Source organism: Hyla sarda, chromosome 1 (assembly GCF_029499605.1).
Source record: "Hyla sarda isolate aHylSar1 chromosome 1, aHylSar1.hap1, whole genome shotgun sequence".
In the NCBI taxonomy this organism is placed as follows: domain Eukaryota; kingdom Metazoa; phylum Chordata; class Amphibia; order Anura; family Hylidae; genus Hyla; species Hyla sarda.
Genome location: NC_079189.1, coordinates 1,891,875 through 1,908,071, shown reverse-complemented (window position 1 = coordinate 1,908,071; position 16,197 = coordinate 1,891,875). Strand labels below are relative to the sequence as shown.

Genomic DNA, 16,197 nt, shown 5'->3' with positions numbered 1-16,197 from the left:
AGTCTACTATGGGATAATAATGATCAGTATAATAGATCAGTGTGTGCAGTGTTATAGGTCCCTATGGGATAATAATGATCAGTATAAGAGATCAGTGTGTGCAGTGTTATAGTCTCCTATGGGATAATAATGATCAGTATAAGAGATCAGTGTGTGCAGTGTTATAGGTCCCTATGGGATAACAATGATCAGTATAAGATATCAGTGTGTTCAGTGTTAGAGCCCCCTATGGGATAATAATGATCAGTATAAGAGATCAGTGTGTGCAGTGTTATAGTCTCCTATGGGATAACAATGCTCAGTATAAGAGATCAGTGTGTGCAGTGTTATAGTCTCCTATGGGATAACAATGATCAGTATAAGAGATCAGTGTGTGCAGTGTTATAGTCTCCTATGGGATAATAATGATCAGTATAAGAGATCAGTGCGTGCAGTGTTATAGTCCCCTATGGGATAACAATGATCAGTATAAGAGATCAGTGTGTACAGTGTTATAGCCCCCTATGGGATAATAATGATCAGTATAAGAGATCAGTGTGTGCAGTGTTATAGTCTCCTATGGGATAATAATGATCAGTATAAGAGATCAGTGTGCGCAGTGTTATAGTCTCCTATGGGATAATAATGATCAGTGTGTGCAGTGTTATAGGTCCCTATGGGATAATAATGATCAGTATAAGAGATCAGTGTGTGCAGTGTTATAGTCTCCTATGGGATAACAATGATCAGTATAAGAGATCAGTGTGATCAGTGTTATAGTCTCCTATGGGATAATAATGATCAGTATAAGAGATCAGTGTGATCAGTGTTATAGTCTCCTATGGGATAATAATGATCAGTATAAGAGATCAGTGTGATCAGTATTATAGTCTCCTATATATAACACTGCAAAAAAAAAGTGAAAATAAAAAGTGAATGAATATCATTTAACTTCTCCCCTATTAAAAATTTGAATCACCCCCCTTTTCCAATAAAAAAAAAAACACAGTGTAAATAAAAATAAAGATAAACATATGTGGTATCACCGCGTGCAGAAATGTCCGAATTATAAAAATATATAATTAATTAAACCGCTGGGTCAATGGCGTGCGCGCAAAAAAATTCCAAAGTCCAAAATAGTGCATTTTTGGTCACTTTTTATATCATTTAAAAATGAATAAAAAGCGATCAATAAGTTGTATCAATGCAAAAATTAAAAACTTCAGATCACGGCGCAAAAAATGAGTCCTCATACCGCCCCATATATGGAAAAATAAAAAAGTTATAGGGGTCAGAAGATGACAATTTTAAACGTATTAATTTTCATGCATTTAGTTATGATTTTTTCCAGAAGTACAATATCCAACCTATATAAGTAGGGGATCATTTTAATCGTATGGACCTACAGAATAATGATAAGGTGTAATTTTTACCGAAAAATTTACTACGTAGAAACGGAAGCCCCCAAAAGTTACAAAACAGCGTTTTTTTTTCAATTTTGTCGCACAATGATTTTTTTCCCGTTTCACGGTCGATTTTTGGGCAAAATGACTGATGTAATTACAAAGTAGAATTGGTGGCGCAAAAAATAAGCATCATATGGATTTTTAGGTGCAAAATTGAAAGAGTTATGATTTTTTAAAGGCAAGGAGCAAAAAACGAAAATGCAAAAACGGAAAAAAACCCGGTCTTTAAGGGGTTAAAGCATGTATAAAGTTTCCAAAAGTGGAGTAAATTAGTAAATACCATGGAAAAAAAAGGTCAGAACAGCAAAAAACACAACAAAACCTACACTCAACTCTTAGTAAAGGGCCATTGTATCCATCATCTCTACAATGGATTCTCCTAGAAGCTGTGATGTCACAGGATGGGGCGGGGTCTATAGAGGAAGGACTGTATGTTGCTTTAAGATTTTCTGGCTGCAGACTGAAGTTCCACTGTGGACAGGAAACATGTGACCTCCGCTAGGAAGCATGTGACCTCCACTCGAAGGTTTCGTTTTTTTACAATGAACTTTATTGTAAGAAACAACCGGCAGACACAATCATTTATTTTCGTACTTCTATTTCCTATATATTGTCTGAATATTAGCTTAGATAGTTTCTATATTTCCTGTGTTCCCCACTACAATGCTGTTCCTCCTAGTTTCGGTAAATTCTAGATCTTATTGCTCTATTTTTGTATTTCTAGAGATTTTTTTTACTCTAATATTTATTCATCTCCTCCCAGTTATGTTTACGGCTCTGTGGATCATAATCCGCCTAGGAAGGCATCGGAGATAAGAGCTAAAACAGGAAGAGAGCTAGACGTGTGTCCCTGCCGAGACAGATCCTAGACGTGTGTCTCTGCCGAGACAGATCCTAGACGTGTGTCTCTGCCGAGACAGATCCTAGACGTGTGTCTCTGCCGAGACAGATCCTAGACGTGTGTCTCTGCCGAGACAGATCCTAGACATGTGTCTCTGCTGAGACAGATCCTGATGTTACCCAGGAGGAATCCTAAAGAGGAAGACGCTGGAAGAAAACCCACGTTTGCTAAAGTCCACATGGTCGGGGGACCATGATGATGACGCAGGGGAAGCCTCAACCTCTGCCTGTAAGGGGCCCGGGGCCTTTAAAGCGGATGAGACTTTACATTCCATTATGAGAGTGGAGTCAAAGAAACCCGAGAAAGGTCCCGGCTTAACTAAAAGATTTAAAGGGGTACTCCACTGGCCATTGTTCGGAACATTTGGTTCCGAACGCTGTGCGCACTCTGCTGGGGTTGACCACAACCCCTCATGGCATCAGGTTACGTCCCCTCAATGCAAGTCTATGGGAGGGGGTGTGGTGGCTGCATTGAGTGGGCGTGTCCTAACGACACAAAGCGAGCACACAGCGTCTGGAACATTTAGTTCCGAGCGCTGTGTCCGCGCTTCGTGTTGTAAGGACATGCTCCCTTAATGCAATTCTATGGGAGGGGGCGTGGCAGCCACCACGCCCCCCCTCCCATAGACTTGCATTGAGTGGGCGTGTCCTAACATCAAGAAGCGAGCACACAGCGTTCGGAACTAAATGTTCCGAACGCTAGCCAGTGGAGTACCCATTTAAGACGATACTCCCTATCCATGAGCAGCAATTATCCTCCTTGGGTCCAGTCCTCTTTGGATAGGGGATAAGATGTTTGGAGCTGGAGTACCCCTTTAAAATATCATCTGCACAGAATAAAGACACCGACTTTTTGTTGGGAAATACGGCTATCTTGTGAACTGGCTATTTCCTGTTAGAGTTCGTTCCCTCCAACTACAAGTCCCATGATTCCTTCTTTGTAACAGTGAGGTAATTTTTCTCCCTCCTACACATCGGCCACCCCAACCATTGAAGCACACATGAACTCCCTTCTATGCAATAGACCAGTGTTTTCTAAGCAGGTTGCCTCCAGCTGTTGCAAAACTACAATTCACTGGAGAATAATCTCCCTCCCACCCAGTGGTTGCTCCACCCATTGAAGTATAGACAGGCTCCCTCTGATCACCTGATTAGTGATGTAATGTCCTGGGCCGCTCTGCAACCTGGGAACAACCAGAGATGACAACCATTTTGTATGCTATTGAAGATAAACATTGGGACAAAAATCACAAAAGAATTGCAAGACCACCATCAAACACAGATACAGACACTTTATTATGAACTACAAAATAAACAAAAACCTGGAATACCCCTTTAATGGCATTTCAATGTTATAGGACTTAGTTATATTTTACTGAGCCTTATTATCGATCTTGTAATGACGACTTCACATTATCTTTGTCTCTTTTTTGCTACAAACTAATCTTGATGTTCTCTACCTCCCTTTATATTAATGTAAAGGCATTTTCTGGTAACCTATAACACATTTAATAAAAAATATGTTCAAAATAAGAAAAAAAGAGAAATGAGAAAAGTATATAGCTATACACAGCAGTCCACAAAACCTTTACTATGACACTTCAAATGTATCTCTGGCTCCTCCCATTTCTCCACCTTGGAGTCACCGGAGGTAAACGCTGTGATTGGACAGGATTTGGGAAGACAAAGTCCTGTCTATATAAGGTCTCACAGCTGACAATGTATATAAGAGCAAAAAAAACAAGTCATGAGGTGGAAAGAACTGCCTGTAGAGCTCAGACACAGCCCTGTCTATATAAGGTCTCACAGCTGACAATGTATATCAGAGCAAACACCAAGACATGAGGAGAAAAGAACTGCCTGTAGAGATCAGACACAGCCCTGTCTATATAAGGTCTCACAGCTGACAATGTATATCAGAGCAAACACCAAGCCATGAGGGTGAAAGAACTGCCTGTAGAGCTCAGAGACAGCCCTGTCTATATAAGGTCTCACAGCTGACAATGTATATAAGAGCAAAAACCAAGCCATGAGGGGGAAAGAACAGCCTGTAGAGCTCAGACACAGCCCTGTCTATATAAGATCTCACAGCTGACAATGTATATAAGAGCAAAAAAACAAGTCATGAGGGGAAAAGAACTGCATGTAGAGCTCAGAAACAGCCCTGTCTATATAAGGTCTCACAGCTGACAATGTATATCAGAGCAAACACCAAGCCATGAGGTGGAAAGAACTGCCTATAAAGCTCAGACACAGCCCTGTCTAAATAAGGTCTTATAAGTGAAATTATATATCAGAGCAAACACCAAGTCATGAGGGTGAAAGAACTGCCTGTAAAGCTTAGAGACAGCCCTAACTATATAAGTTCTCACAGCTGACAATGTATATCAGAGCAAACACCAAGCCATGAGGGGGAAAGAACTGCCTATAAAGCACAGACACAGCCCTGTCTATATAAGGTCTCACAGCTGACAATGTATATCAGAGCAAACACCAAGCCATGAGGAGGAAAGAACTGCCTATAAAGCACAGACACAGCCCTAACTATATAAGATCTCACAGCTGACAATGTATATCAGAGCTAAAACGAAGCCATGAGGAGGAAAGAACTGCCTATAAAGCACAGACACAGCCCTGTCTATATAAGGTCTCACAGCTGACAATGTATATCAGAGCATACACCAAGCCATGAGGGGGAAAGAACTGCCTGTAGTGCCATAAGGTGCGGTCCCTGGCTGGCTTCAGGGATGCTCAGTGGTGCTGCACAGCCGAGCTCACTGAGCTGTCCCAGTGCCTGGCAGTGCTGTGACAGTGTTATATAGTCAGGTACACATATGTGATGATGCGGGAAGGGGTTAATAAATAAAGATTTCTAACATTATTTTTCCCTTTATCATCATGGGGTATTGAGGGCAGAATGATGGAGAAGCACAAGGAGCAACAAAACAAAATGGTAAGAAAGTAAAAGGGTCTGAAGATTTTCCGAATGCACTGAATGTCACAGCGGAGCGGAGTAGGTGTTGTCATGTGATTTGACAGACAAAAAAAAAAAATCCCTGTGCGTGTACTGCTGGCAAACAGCCGACCTCTGGACCTGCCCCGAGATGGAGAGGGGTATCTGTGCACCATGGAGAGGACACTCAGGGGCCCAATAACAGCAGCGGGGGAACCAATATTACATTGTCACCAACAAAACCAAAAATCATTTGAAAATATAGGTACACGTCAAGTATTTCTATTTTTATTAGTAGTAATAAGGCGAAGTCTTCATTTATATAATAAATTGTCTCCATTTTAAATTGCAGTTTTTTCACTTTAAGAATAATATCGTTTATATATTTTTTTAATGTTTTATATTCAGTAATAAATCAACAGCATGTTGAAATAATAGATAGATATGAGATAGATATAAAATAGATAGATATTAGATACACAGTCATGGCCGTAAGTGTTGGCACCATTGAAATTTTTCTAGAAAATTAAGTATTTCTCACAGAAAAAGATTGCAGTAAATTGGCCATAATGTCACCAAACTCCAAAAATGATCTGGCCAAAATTATTGACACCCTTAACTTAACATTGGGTTGTACATGCTTTGGAAAAAATAACTGAAATCAATGACTTCCTATAACCATCAATAAGCTTCAGCCGGAATGTTGAAGCACTCTTCCTATAACCATCAATAAGCTTCTTACACCTCTCAGCCGGAATGTTGGACCACTCTTCCTATAACCATCAATAAGCTTCTTACACCTCTCAGCCGGAATGTTGGACCGCTCTTCCTATAACCATCAATAAGCTTCTTACACCTCTCAGCCGGAATGTTGGACCGCTCTTCCTATAACCATCAATAAGCTCCTTACACCTCTCAGCCGGAATGTTGGACCACTCTTCCTTTACAAACTGCTCCCGGTCTCTTATTGGACGGCACCTTTTCCCAACAGTAATTATAAGATCTCTCCACAGGTGATCAATGGGATTTAGATCTGGACTCATTGCTGACACTTCAGAACTCTCCAGCGCTTTGTTGTCATCCATTTCTGGGGCTTTTTGATGTATGATTGGGGTCATTGTCCTGCTGGAAGACCCAAGATCTCGCACACAAACCCAGCTTTCTGACACTGGGCTGTACAGTGCGACCCAAAATCCATTGGTAATCCTCAGATTTCATGACGTCTTGTACACATTCAAGGCCCCCAGTGCCAGAGGCAGCAAAACAACCCAAAACATCACTGACCTCCACCATATATCACTGTAGGTTCTGTGTTCTTTTCTTTGTAGGCCTCATTCCGTTTTCGGTAAACAGTAGAATGATGGGCTTTACCAAAAAGCTCTATCTTGGTCTCATCTGTCCACAAGACTTTTTCCCAGAAGGATTTTGGTTACTCAAGTTCATTTTGGCAAAATATAGTCTTGTTTTTTTATGTCTCTGTGTCAACAGTGGGGTCCTCCTGGGTCTCCTCCATAGTGGGGTCCTCCTGGGTCTCCTCCATAGTGGGGTCCTCCTGGGTCTCCTGTCATAGCGTTTCATTTCATTTAAATGTCAACGGATAGTTCGCGCTGACACTGATGCTTCCTAAGCCTGCAGGACAGCTTTAATCTCTTTGGAACTTGTTTGGGGCTGCTTATCCACCATCCGGACTATCCTGTGTTGACACCTTTTCATCGATTTTTCTTTTCTGTCCATGCCCAGGGAGATTATCTACAGTGCCATGGGTTGTAAACTTCTTGATAATGTTGCGCACTGTGGACAAAGGCAAATCTAGATCTCTGGAGATGGACTTGTAACCTTGAGATTGTTGATATTTTTCCACAATTTTGGTTCTCAAGTCCTCAGACAGTTCTCTTCTCCTCTTTCTGTTGCCCATGCTTAGTGTGGCACACACAAACACACAATGCAAAGACTAAGTGAACTTCTCTCCTTTTTATCTGCTTTCAGGTGTGATTTTTATATTGCCTTAAATTATTCATAGACCAACTAATAGGTGGTCCAACAAAACCCTATTTCCCCACACCACTTAAATTGTTTTACTTTATTATTATTTAACTCACACACCATTTGATTATAACAGCAACCTCCAAATACTCCCAAGGGACTTCAATAGGCGCAGAAAGGATGAGGGGTGATAGATGTATAGATGAAAGCATTTATTTGCAGAACAACGCGCTTCGACGCCAGGACGGGCGTCTTTCTCAAGTTCATAGCAAATGTTAGCAAAGGAACATATTTATACAAAAAACAGACAAAAAGGTAATCAACTCACAATGGGTGGTTACTCCGTCTGTGCCAAACCGGATGTGGTAATCAGAATCACGGCGCATAGACGGAAGTAATTAGACGGACTCCATACGGACAACATAGGGTAAGTGTATATAAAAATATAAATATACATATAAAAATAGAGAAATACATAAATCAATTACTGTAAAAATCTAACAACAACAAGGTACACTGGTCAAATTAGTATTATGTGATGTTTTCAATTGTCTCATTCAACCCATCAGGATGGAGACATTTAAGTTTTAAGATCCAGTAGGACTCTTTGTGGATCAGTTTTCGAAAACGATCTCGTTGGTCTATAGAAATGACATCAATAATAGTGAGTTTCAATAAATCAGGGTTGCTATTATGTTTGTGTGAAAAATGACGTGACACACTATGCAAGAGGAAGTTTTTCCTAATGTTGAACCGGTGTGCGTTCATGCGGGACCGCACCCTCTGAACGGTGCGGCCCACATACTGTAGTCCACAGGGACATCCTAACAGATAAACTGCATAGTTAGTATCACAGTTATAATTCTGTCTGATGTGGAATAATTCATTTGTAGTATTAGATTGGAAAATAATACAATTTTCTTGCATGATTGTGCAACACAAACATCTTTTTTTCTTGCAACTAGTGGACCCTGGTTTCTGTATTTGTGTCTGTTGTTTTGCTATAGTCTTATCTCTATATTTACTAGGGGCCAAATAATTATGCAGAGACATTGGTTTTCGGAATGTGATACGGGGTTGGTCCAGTACCAGATCTTTTAGAATAGGATCACTTTTTACAATAGGCCAGTGTTTGATAAGAGTTTTCCTTATTGTGTCAGAAGCACAGTTAAAAGTAGTTAAAAAATTATGTTTAATCGTATTTTCAATTGGTTCCACTAAATCTTTGTTTTTACCCTTTGGTTCTATAAGTTGTTGTTGTTTTTAGATTTTTTGTTTTATTATAAGCTTGCACCAGAATTTGTTTCGGATAGTTTTTTTTCCTGAAAGCGTTTCTGTAAAATTTTTGATTGAACTTTAAAATCGGCATCATCGGTGCAGTTCTTACGAATTCTGAGGTACTGGCCATACGGCACATTACGTAGCCACCTAGGATAGTGGCAACTATGATAATTTAAAAAGCTATTGACATCAACTTGTTTAAAAAAAGTTTTAGTTTTAAAATTTATATCTGACCTTGGCCATTTTAAAACGAAAACTTTTTTTTAAACAAGTTGATGTCAATAGCTTTTTATATGTTTTAAATCTGAAACAACAACAACTTATAGAACCAAAGGGTAAAAACAAAGATTTAGTGGAACCAATTGAAAATACGATTAAACATAATTTTTTAACTACTTTTAACTGTGCTTCTGACACAATAAGGAAAACTCTTATCAAACACTGGCCTATTGTAAAAAGTGATCCTATTCTAAAAGATCTGGTACCGGACCAACCCCGTATCACATTCCGAAAACCAATGTCTCTGCATAATTATTTGGCCCCTAGTAAATATAGAGATAAGACTATAGTAAAACAACAGACACTAATACAGAAACCAGGGTCCACTAGTTGCAAGAAAAAAAGATGTTTGTGTTGCACAATCATGCAAGAAAATTGTATTATTTTCAAATCTAATACTACAAATGAATTATTCCACATTAGACAGAATTATAACTGTGATACTAACTATGCAGTTTATCTGTTAGGATGTCCCTGTGGACTACAGTATGTGGGCCGCACCGTTCAGACGGTGCGGTCCCGCATGAACGCACACCGGTTCAACATTAGGAAAAACTTCCTCTTGCATAGTGTGTCACGTCCCTTTTCACACAAACATAATAGCAACCCAGATTTATTGAAACTCACTATTATTGATGTTATTTCTATAGACCAACGAGATCGTTTTCGAAAACTGATCCATAAAGAGTCCTACTGGATCTTAAAACTTAAATGTCTCCATCCTGATGGGTTGAATGAGACAATTGAAAACATCACATAATACTAATTTGACCAGTGTACCTTGTTGTTGTTAGATTTTTACAGTAATTGATTTATGTATTTCTCTATTTTTATATGTATATTTATATTTTTATATACACTTACCCTATGTTGTCCGTATGGAGTCCGTTTGATTACTTCCGTCTATGCGCCGTGACTTTGATTACCACATCCGGTTTGGCACAGACGGAGTAACCACCCATTGTGAGTTGATTAACTTTTTGTCTGTTTTTTGTATAAATATGTTCCTTTGTTAACATTTGCTATGAACTTGAGAAAGACGCCCGTCCTGGCGTCGAAACGCGTTGTTCTGCAAATAAATGCTATCATCTATACATCTATCACCCCTCATCCTTTCTGCGCCTATTGAAGTCCATTGAGAGTATTTGGAGGTTGCTGTTACCATTACACCTATGTGGTGGCGGGACTGGCTGCATTTTGGAAACTCTTAACAGTGGTGTGCCTGGTACACTAGCACAACTTACCGGGTAAGCGCTTCCAGTCAACTACTGTGAAATTCCACTTGCCCGGTTAATGCACTATGGAGCGCTTCTTTTTCTTTTGTATTTGTATAATAACCAAGCAGTGTCACCTCTCCAGTCATCACCAGACCCCTCCATTACTGTATAATGTCCCAGCAGTGTCACCTCTCCGGTCATCACCAGACTTCTCCATTACTGTATAATGTCCCAGCAGTGTCACCTCTCTAATCATCACCAGACCCCTCCATTACTGTATAATGTCCCAGCAGGGTCGGCTCTCTAATCATCACCAGACCCCTCCATTACTGTATATTGTCCTAGCAGTGTCACCTCTCCAGTCATCACCAGACCCCTCCATTACTATATAATGTCCCAGCAGTGTCACCTCTCCAGTCATCACCAGATCCCTCCATTACTGTATAATGTCCCAGCAGTGTCACCTCTCTAATCATCACCAGACCCCTCCATTACTATATAATGTCCCAGCAGTGTCACCTCTCCAGTCATCACCAGACCCCTCCATTACTGTATAATGTCCCAGCAGTGTCACCTCTCCAGTCATCACCAGACCCCTCCATTACTGTATAATGTCCCAGCAGTGTCACCTCTCTAATCATCACCAGATCCCTCCATTACTGTATAATGTCCCAGCAGTGTCACTTCTCCAGTCATCACCAGACCCCTCCATTACTGTATAATGTCCTAGCAGTGTCACCTCTCCAGTCATCACCAGACCCCTCCATTACTGTATAATGTCCCAGCAGTGTCACCTCTCCAGTCATCACCAGACCCTTCCATTACTGTATAATGTCCCAGCAGTGTCACCTCTCTAATCATCACCAGATCCCTCCATTACTGTATAATGCCCAGTAGTGTCACCTCTCCAATCATCACCAGACCCCTCCATTACTGTATAATGTCCCAGCAGTGTCACCTCTCTAATCATCACCAGGCCCCTCCATTACTGTATAATGTCCCAGCAGTGTCACCTCTCCAGTCATCACCAGACCCTTCCATTACTGTATAATGTCCCAGCAGGGTCACCTCTCCAGTCATCACCAGACTCCTCCATTACTGTATAATGTCCAGCAGTGTCACCTCTCCAGTCATCACCAGACCCCTCCATTACTGTATAATGTCCCAGCAGTGTCACCTCTCCAGTCATCACCAAACCCCTTGTTACGCCGAGCGCTCCGGGTCCCCGCTCCTCCCCGGAGCGCTCGCAGCGTTCTCTCATTCGCAGCGCCCCGGTCAGACCTGCTGACCGGGTGCGCTGCGATATTACTCCCAGCCGGGATGCGATTCGCAATGCGGGACGCGCCCGCTCGCGATGCGCATCTCGGCTCCCGTACCTGACCCGTTCCCCGTCTGTGTTGTCCCGGCGCGCGCGGCCCCGCTCCTTAGGGCGTGCGCGCGCCGGGTCTCTGCCATTTAAAGGGCCGCTGCGCCACTGATTGGCGCAGCAGGCCTAATCAGTATTCTCACCTGTGCACTCCCTATTTATACCTCACTTCCCCTGCACTCCCTCGCCGGATCTTGTTGCCATTGTGCCAGTGAAAGCGTTTCCTTGTGTGTTCCTAGCCTGTGTTCCAGACCTCCTGCCGTTGCCCCTGACTACGATCCTTGCTGCCTGCCCTGACCTTCTGCTACGTCCGACCTTGCTCTTGTCTACTCCCTTGTACCGCGCCTATCTTCAGCAGTCAGAGAGGTTGAGCCGTTGCTGGTGGATACGACCTGGTTGCTACCGCCGCTGCAAGACCATCCCGCTTTGCGGCGGGCTCTGGTGAATACCAGTAGCAACTTAGAACCGGTCCACCAGCACGGTCCACGCCAATCCCTCTCTGGCACAGAGGATCCACCTCCAGCCAGCCGAATCGTGACACCCCTCCATTACTGTATAATGTCCCAGCAGGGTCACCTCTCCAGTCAGCAGCTCAGCGAACTTTGGATGTGTTCTAGGATCTTGTCCTCATGTATCAGTGAGTGAGGTGAAGGATCCGTGATGGGGCCCTGGGCCCTGTTCCGTCCTCCTGACTTACGTAGATGGCTGCTGGGGGCCACACACTCCCCCCATGTCTTCTTCACTATGGTGTAATCCTGTGTATGGAGAGAGACAATGAGGGGACTGACCCCAGTATTCCTCCCTCACTACAAAGAGGAGATTGTGCCCCCTGTATAGAGCTCTAGTGAGCCCATCTGGAATACTGGGGTCAGTTCTGGAGACCTCACCTACAAAGAGACATCCAGAACATAGAGCGGCTCGAAAGATAGGGGACAACAATAGTGGAAATGTAGATGGGGGGGGGGGGGGGGGGGAACGACAAATATGGTGGAAATGTAAATGGGGACAACAATGGTGGAAATGTAGATGGGCGGACAACAATGGTGGAAATGTAGATGGGGGGACAACAATGGTGGAAATGTAGATGGGGACAACAATGGTGGAAATGTAGATGGGGGGACAACAATGGTGGAAATGTTGATGGGGGGACAAATATGGTGGAAATGTAAATGGTGGACAACAATGGTGGAAATGTAGATGGGGACAACAATGGTGGAAATGTAGATGGGGACAACAATGGTGGAAATGTAGATGGGGGGACAACAATGGTGGAAATGTAGATGGAGGACAACAATGGTGGAAATGTAGATGGGGACAACAATGGTGGAAAAGTAGATGGGGACAACAATGGTGGAAATGTAGATGGGGGGACAACAATGGTGGAAATGTAGATATGGGACAACAATGGTGGAAATGTAGATGGGGACAACAATGGTGGAAATGTAGATGGGGACAACAATGGTGGAAATGTAGATGGGGACAACAATGGTGGAAATGTAGATGGGGACAACAATGGTGGAAATGTAGATGGGGGACAACAATGGTGGAAATGTAGATGGGGACAACAATGGTGGAAATGTAGATGGGTCACCTCACCTCTCCGGTCAGCAGGTGGAGGATCTCCAAGGTGAAGTGTAATATTCTCTTAGTCATCTCATTCCTGTCCTTGTTCATCCTTCTGTATTTTACTTGATCAGGTGGAGAATAAAAATGGGTCATAAAGAAGAAACAACTACAGCAAAAGACGAATCAGAGAGAAAGAGAAAGAAATCTCCACATAACAGCAGTGACTGCCCGACCAGGACCTGATCTGATAGTGCAAGAAGCTGGAGGTTTAGGACCTGTGATGATGTCACAATCATGTGACCAGTTCATTCAGGGGCGGAGCTTAGCAGGATAGAAGAGATCGGGCGTAGCTCAGCATTAGGAGAGGAGAGGTGGTGAAGGACCTTTGATGATGTCACAATCATGTGACCTGAGCTGTGAAGAGGAGACGTGGTGTTGAGATCGGTCATTTCTATTAGTGCAGTAGTCGCTATGGTAACCAGCTCTTCTTATACTTCCTTATAGTGATCGAATAGTGTACAAATCCCAGGAGTCTGAGAAACAAAGAAGAGCAGAATAATAATACATCGTCTAGGAGACACCCCCCATATATGATGCGGAGAACCCCTCTAATAATACATCGTCTAGGAGACACTCCTCATATATGATGCAGAGAACCCCTCTAATAATACATCGTCTAGGAGACACTCCCCATATATGATGCGGAGAACCCCTCTAATAATACATCGTCTAGGAGACACTCCTCATATATGATGCGGAGAACCCCTCTAATAATACATCGTCTAGGAGACACTCCCATATATGATGCGGAGAACCCCTCTAATAATACATCGTCTAGGAGACACTCCCCATATATGATGCGGAGAACCCCTCTAATAATACATCTGTCACGATTCGGCTGGCAGGAGGTGGATCCTCTGTGCCAGAGAGGGATTGGCGTGGACTGTGCTAGTGGACCGGTTCTAAGTTACTACTGGTATTCACCAGAGCCCGCCGCAAAGCGGGATGGTCTTGCAGCGGCGGTAGTAACCAGGTCGTATCCACTAGCAACGGCTCAACCTCTCTGACTGCTGAAGATAGGCGCGGTACAAGGGAGTAGACAAGAGCAAGGTCGGACGTAGCAGAAGGTCGGGGCAGGCAGCAAGGATCGTAGTCAGGGGCAACGGCAGGAGGTCTGGAACACAGGCTAGGAACACACAAGGAAACGCTTTCACTGGCACGATGGCAACAAGATCCGGCGAGGGAGTGCAGGGGAAGTGAGGTATACATAGGGAGTGCACAGGTGAACACACTAATTAGAACCACTGCGCCAATCAGTGGCGCAGTGGCCCTTTAAATCGCAGAGACCCGGCGCGCACGCGCCCTAGAGAGCGGGGCCGCGCGCGCCGGGACAGGACCGACGGAGAGCGAGTCAGGTACGGGAGCCGGGGTGCGCATCGCGAGCGGGCGCCACCCGCATCGCGAATCGCATCCCGGCTGGAGGCGGTATTGCAGCGCACCCGGTCAGTGGATCTGACCGGAGCGCTGCCGTAGCGAGGATGTTGCGAGCGCTCCGGGGAGGAGCGGGGACCCGGAGCGCTCGGCGTAACAGTACCCCCCCCCTTGGGTCTCCCCCTCTTCTTGGAGCCTGAGAACCTGAGGACCAGACTTTTGTCTAGGATATTGTCCTCAGGTTCCCAGGATCTCTCTTCAGGACCACAGCCCTCCCAGTCAACCAAAAAAAAAGTTTTCCCTCTGACCTTTTTGGAGGCCAGTATCTCCTTTACGGAAAAGATGTCAGAAGAACCGGAAACAGGAGTGGGAGAAACAAGTTTGGGAGAGAAACGGTTGATGATGAGTGGTTTAAGAAGAGAGACATGAAAGGCATTAGGAATACGAAGAGAAGGAGGAAGAAGAAGTTTGTAAGAGACAGGATTAATTTGGCACAAGATTTTGAAAGGACCAAGATAGCGTGGTCCCAATTTGTAGCTGGGGACACGGAAGCGGACATATTTAGCGGAGAGCCATACCTTGTCTCCGGGAGAAAAAATGGGGGGAGCTCTTCTTTTCTTATCGGCAAACTTTTTCATGCGCGATGAAGCCTGTAAGAGAGAATTTTGGGTCTCTTTCCATATGGTGGAAAGATCACGAGTTATTTCATCCACAGCGGGCAAACCAGAGGGCAAGGGAGTAGGGAGGGGGGAAGAGGGTGACGGCCGTACACCACGAAAAATGGGGATTTGGAAGAAGATTCAGAGACTCTGAAGTTGTACGAGAATTCGGCCCATGGTAGAAGATCTGCCCAGTCATCCTGGCGGGAGGAAACAAAATGCCGTAAATAGTCACCCAGGACCTGATTAATTCTTTCTACTTGCCCATTGGATTGAGGATGATAAGCAGAAGAAAAGTTTAATTTAATCTTGAGTTGTTTACAGAGAGCCCTCCAGAATTTTGACACGAATTGGACGCCTCTATCCGAGACGATCTGCGTGGGCAAACCGTGAAGACGAAAAATGTGTACAAAAAATTGTTTTGCCAACTGAGGCGCTGAAGGAAGACCAGGAAGAGGAATAAAATGTGCCATCTTGGAAAATCGATCAACGACCACCCAAACAACAGTGTTGCCACGGGATGGGGGTAAGTCTGTAATAAAGTCCATACCAATCAGAGACCAAGGCTGTTCGGGGACAGGCAGAGGATGAAGGAGACCAGCAGGCTTCTGGCGAGGAGTCTTATCCCGGGCACAGACAGTGCAGGCCCGCACAAAATCAACAACATCCGTCTCCAGAGTCGGCCACCAATAGAAACGAGAGATGAGTTGCAAGGATTTTTTGATGCCCGCATGGCCTGCGAGGTGGGAGGAGTGACCCCATTTGAGGATTCCGAGGCGTTGGCGTGGAGAGACGAAGGTCTTCCCTGGAGGAGTTTGCCTGATGGAGGCTGGAGAAGTGGAGATCAGACAGTCCGGAGGAATGATGTGTTGCGGAGAGAGCTCTACTTCCGAGGCATCCGAGGAACGAGAGAGAGCATCGGCCCTAATGTTCTTGTCGGCAGGGCGAAAGTGAATTTCAAAATTAAAACGGGCAAAAAACAGAGACCACCTGGCCTGGCGAGGATTCAGCCGTTGGGCAGACTGGAGATAGGAGAGATTCTTGTGATCGGTGTAAATAATAACTGGAAATTTAGATCCCTCCAGCAGATGCCTCCATTCCTCAAGTGCTAATTTAA

At 44.0% G+C, this 16,197-nt stretch overlaps 1 protein-coding gene across 2 annotated transcripts in view; it reads right to left on the bottom strand.

Moving 5' to 3' along the window:
* LOC130276715 (zinc finger and SCAN domain-containing protein 2-like) overlaps positions 1–13,238 on the bottom strand; it is a 114,067-nt gene extending 100,829 nt beyond the window's left edge. For both annotated transcript variants that reach the window (XM_056526484.1, XM_056526727.1), the window contains exon 1: positions 13,021–13,238. In XM_056526484.1, coding sequence (XP_056382459.1) covers positions 13,021–13,143 — 123 coding nt within the window. In that variant the 5' untranslated portion in view covers positions 13,144–13,238. The remainder of the gene's footprint in view (positions 1–13,020) is intronic.
* Between the last annotated feature and the right edge of the window lie 2,959 nt (positions 13,239–16,197).